This window comes from Corapipo altera, unplaced genomic scaffold (assembly GCF_003945725.1).
Source record: "Corapipo altera isolate COAL_440 unplaced genomic scaffold, ASM394572v1 61039, whole genome shotgun sequence".
NCBI classification, from domain to species: Eukaryota; Metazoa; Chordata; class Aves; order Passeriformes; family Pipridae; genus Corapipo; species Corapipo altera.
This window is the reverse complement of record NW_020886696.1, coordinates 1-1,862: the sequence shown is the minus strand read 5'-3', so window position 1 is coordinate 1,862 and position 1,862 is coordinate 1. Positions and strand designations below refer to the sequence as shown.

At 60.6% G+C, this 1,862-nt stretch overlaps 1 protein-coding gene across 1 annotated transcript in view; it reads right to left on the bottom strand.

Annotated features, from left to right (window-relative positions):
* The window catches only part of PI4KB (phosphatidylinositol 4-kinase beta), a gene marked incomplete at its 5' end in the record, with an annotated part of 5,357 nt that extends 3,722 nt beyond the window's left edge, over nucleotides 1-1,635 (bottom strand). The window contains 2 exons of the mRNA XM_027632474.1: nucleotides 428-551; nucleotides 1,234-1,635. Coding sequence (XP_027488275.1) covers nucleotides 428-551; nucleotides 1,234-1,635 — 526 coding nt within the window. The remainder of the gene's footprint in view (nucleotides 1-427; nucleotides 552-1,233) is intronic.
* Between the last annotated feature and the right edge of the window lie 227 nt (nucleotides 1,636-1,862).

Below are 1,862 nucleotides of genomic sequence, written 5' to 3'. Positions count from 1 at the left end.
CCCAGACCTCTCCTGTCATTCCCAGACCTCTCCTATCATTCCCAAAACTCTCCTGTCATTCCCAGACCTTTCCTGTCATTCCCAGTCCTGGAAGTGACACCTCCCCATCACTCCCAACCCTGGAACTGACACCTCCCTGTCTCTCCCAGTGCTCCCAGTCCTGGAAGTGACACCTCCAGGCCTCTCCCCATCACTTCCAACCCTGGAATTGACCCCCTCCAGACCTCTCCTATCATTCCCAAAACCCTCCTGTCATTCCCAGTCCTGGAAGTGACCCCTCCAGGTCTCTCCCCATCACTTCCAACCCCAGAATTGACCCCCCCTTCCAGAGCTCTCCTGTCATTCCCAGTCCTGGAAGCGACACCTCCTGGTCTCTGCCATGGCTCCCAGCCCTGGGATCGATCCCATCCCTGTTTCCCGGGCTCACCTGGAGCTGTTTGAGCACCTGGAATGCCAGCAGCTCCTGGCGAAGGTCGTCGCCGCACTTGACGATGACGGAGAGGAGCCTCCAGGAGGGGAGGTGTCCGTAGGGAGACCCTTCCCGGATCCTCCTGGAATGGGGGAGAGGGAAAAGGGAAGGTTGGGAACGAGGGGGGATCCCTGATCTGGGATCTCAGGGCACGCCCAGCCCTCCTCAGGGCAGGGAATTCATCTCATTCCTGAATCCCGGAGCACCTCCGGCACAGGCGGGGGTTGTGGGGATGGGGAGGGGTTGGGAATGGGATCCTGTGGGAATGGAGAGGGGTGGGAATGGGATCCTGTGGGAATGGGATCCTATGGGAATAGAGAGGGGTTGGGAATGGGATCCTGTGGGAATGGGATCCTGTGGGAATGGAGAGGGGTTGGGAATGGGATCCTGTGGGAAGGGGGGGGGGGGAATCCTGTGGGAATAGAGAGGGGTTGGGAATGGGATCCTGTGGGAACAGAGAGGGGTTGGGAATAGGGAGGGGAAAGCTCCAGGGCTTTCCCGCTTCCTTCATGGAATGTGGGGGGGGTTCTGGGACACTTCTGGAAGTGCCAAACTTCTTTTGGGAAGAGGCCAAGGCCCGGTGACATCGGAGCTGCCCCACAAATCCCTGGAAATGGGATTTAAATTCCCGACCCAGGGGCAGGAATTTCCCCCTCCCTGCTCTGATCCCGCCCCGGGAACGGGCGGGGCCGACAGCCAAGGCCAGGGATAATTCCCTGGGTGACTCCCTGGGATTTCTGGGATGTCCAAAGTCCCCTCCTCACCTGACTTTCTCCTGCCAGGGCTCCTTGAGGGCGACGGCCGACGGATCCTCGGGATCCCTGCGGAAGGAGGTGGGGGTGTGCGCCAGCTGCTCCGACAGCCGCCTCCTGCAACACGGGAACGCCACAATTCCTTGGATTTGGGGACCAGGAGCATCCCCTGGCACCCAAATCCCACCCCCCAGCCCAGCCCAGGACCCCCCTATCCCAGGTTTTGGAAGGGGGGGGGGCTGCTCCCAAGGTTCTCCTGTTGTCCAGGGAGACAATTCCAGCTGCTCCCAAGGCTCTCCTGTTTCCAGGGAGTCAATTCCAGTTGCTCCCAAGGTGTCCAGGGAGACAATTCCTGCTGCTCCCGAGCCTCTCCTGTTGCCCAGGGAGCCAATTCCAGCTGCTCCCAAGGCTCTCCTGTTTCCAGGGAGTCAATTCCAGTTGCTCCCAAGGCTCCCCTGTGTCCATGGATCCAATTCCAGCTCCCAAGGCTGAGCCCGGCAGGAATGAGGGTGACACCCCTGGGAGTGCAGCCAGGGCCAAGTTTGATCCCAAATCCCAAACCCCCTGACTGGATCTCCCCGGCAGGAATGAGGGTGACACCCCTGGGAGTGCAGCCAGGGCCCACCCCAATCCCCAATCCC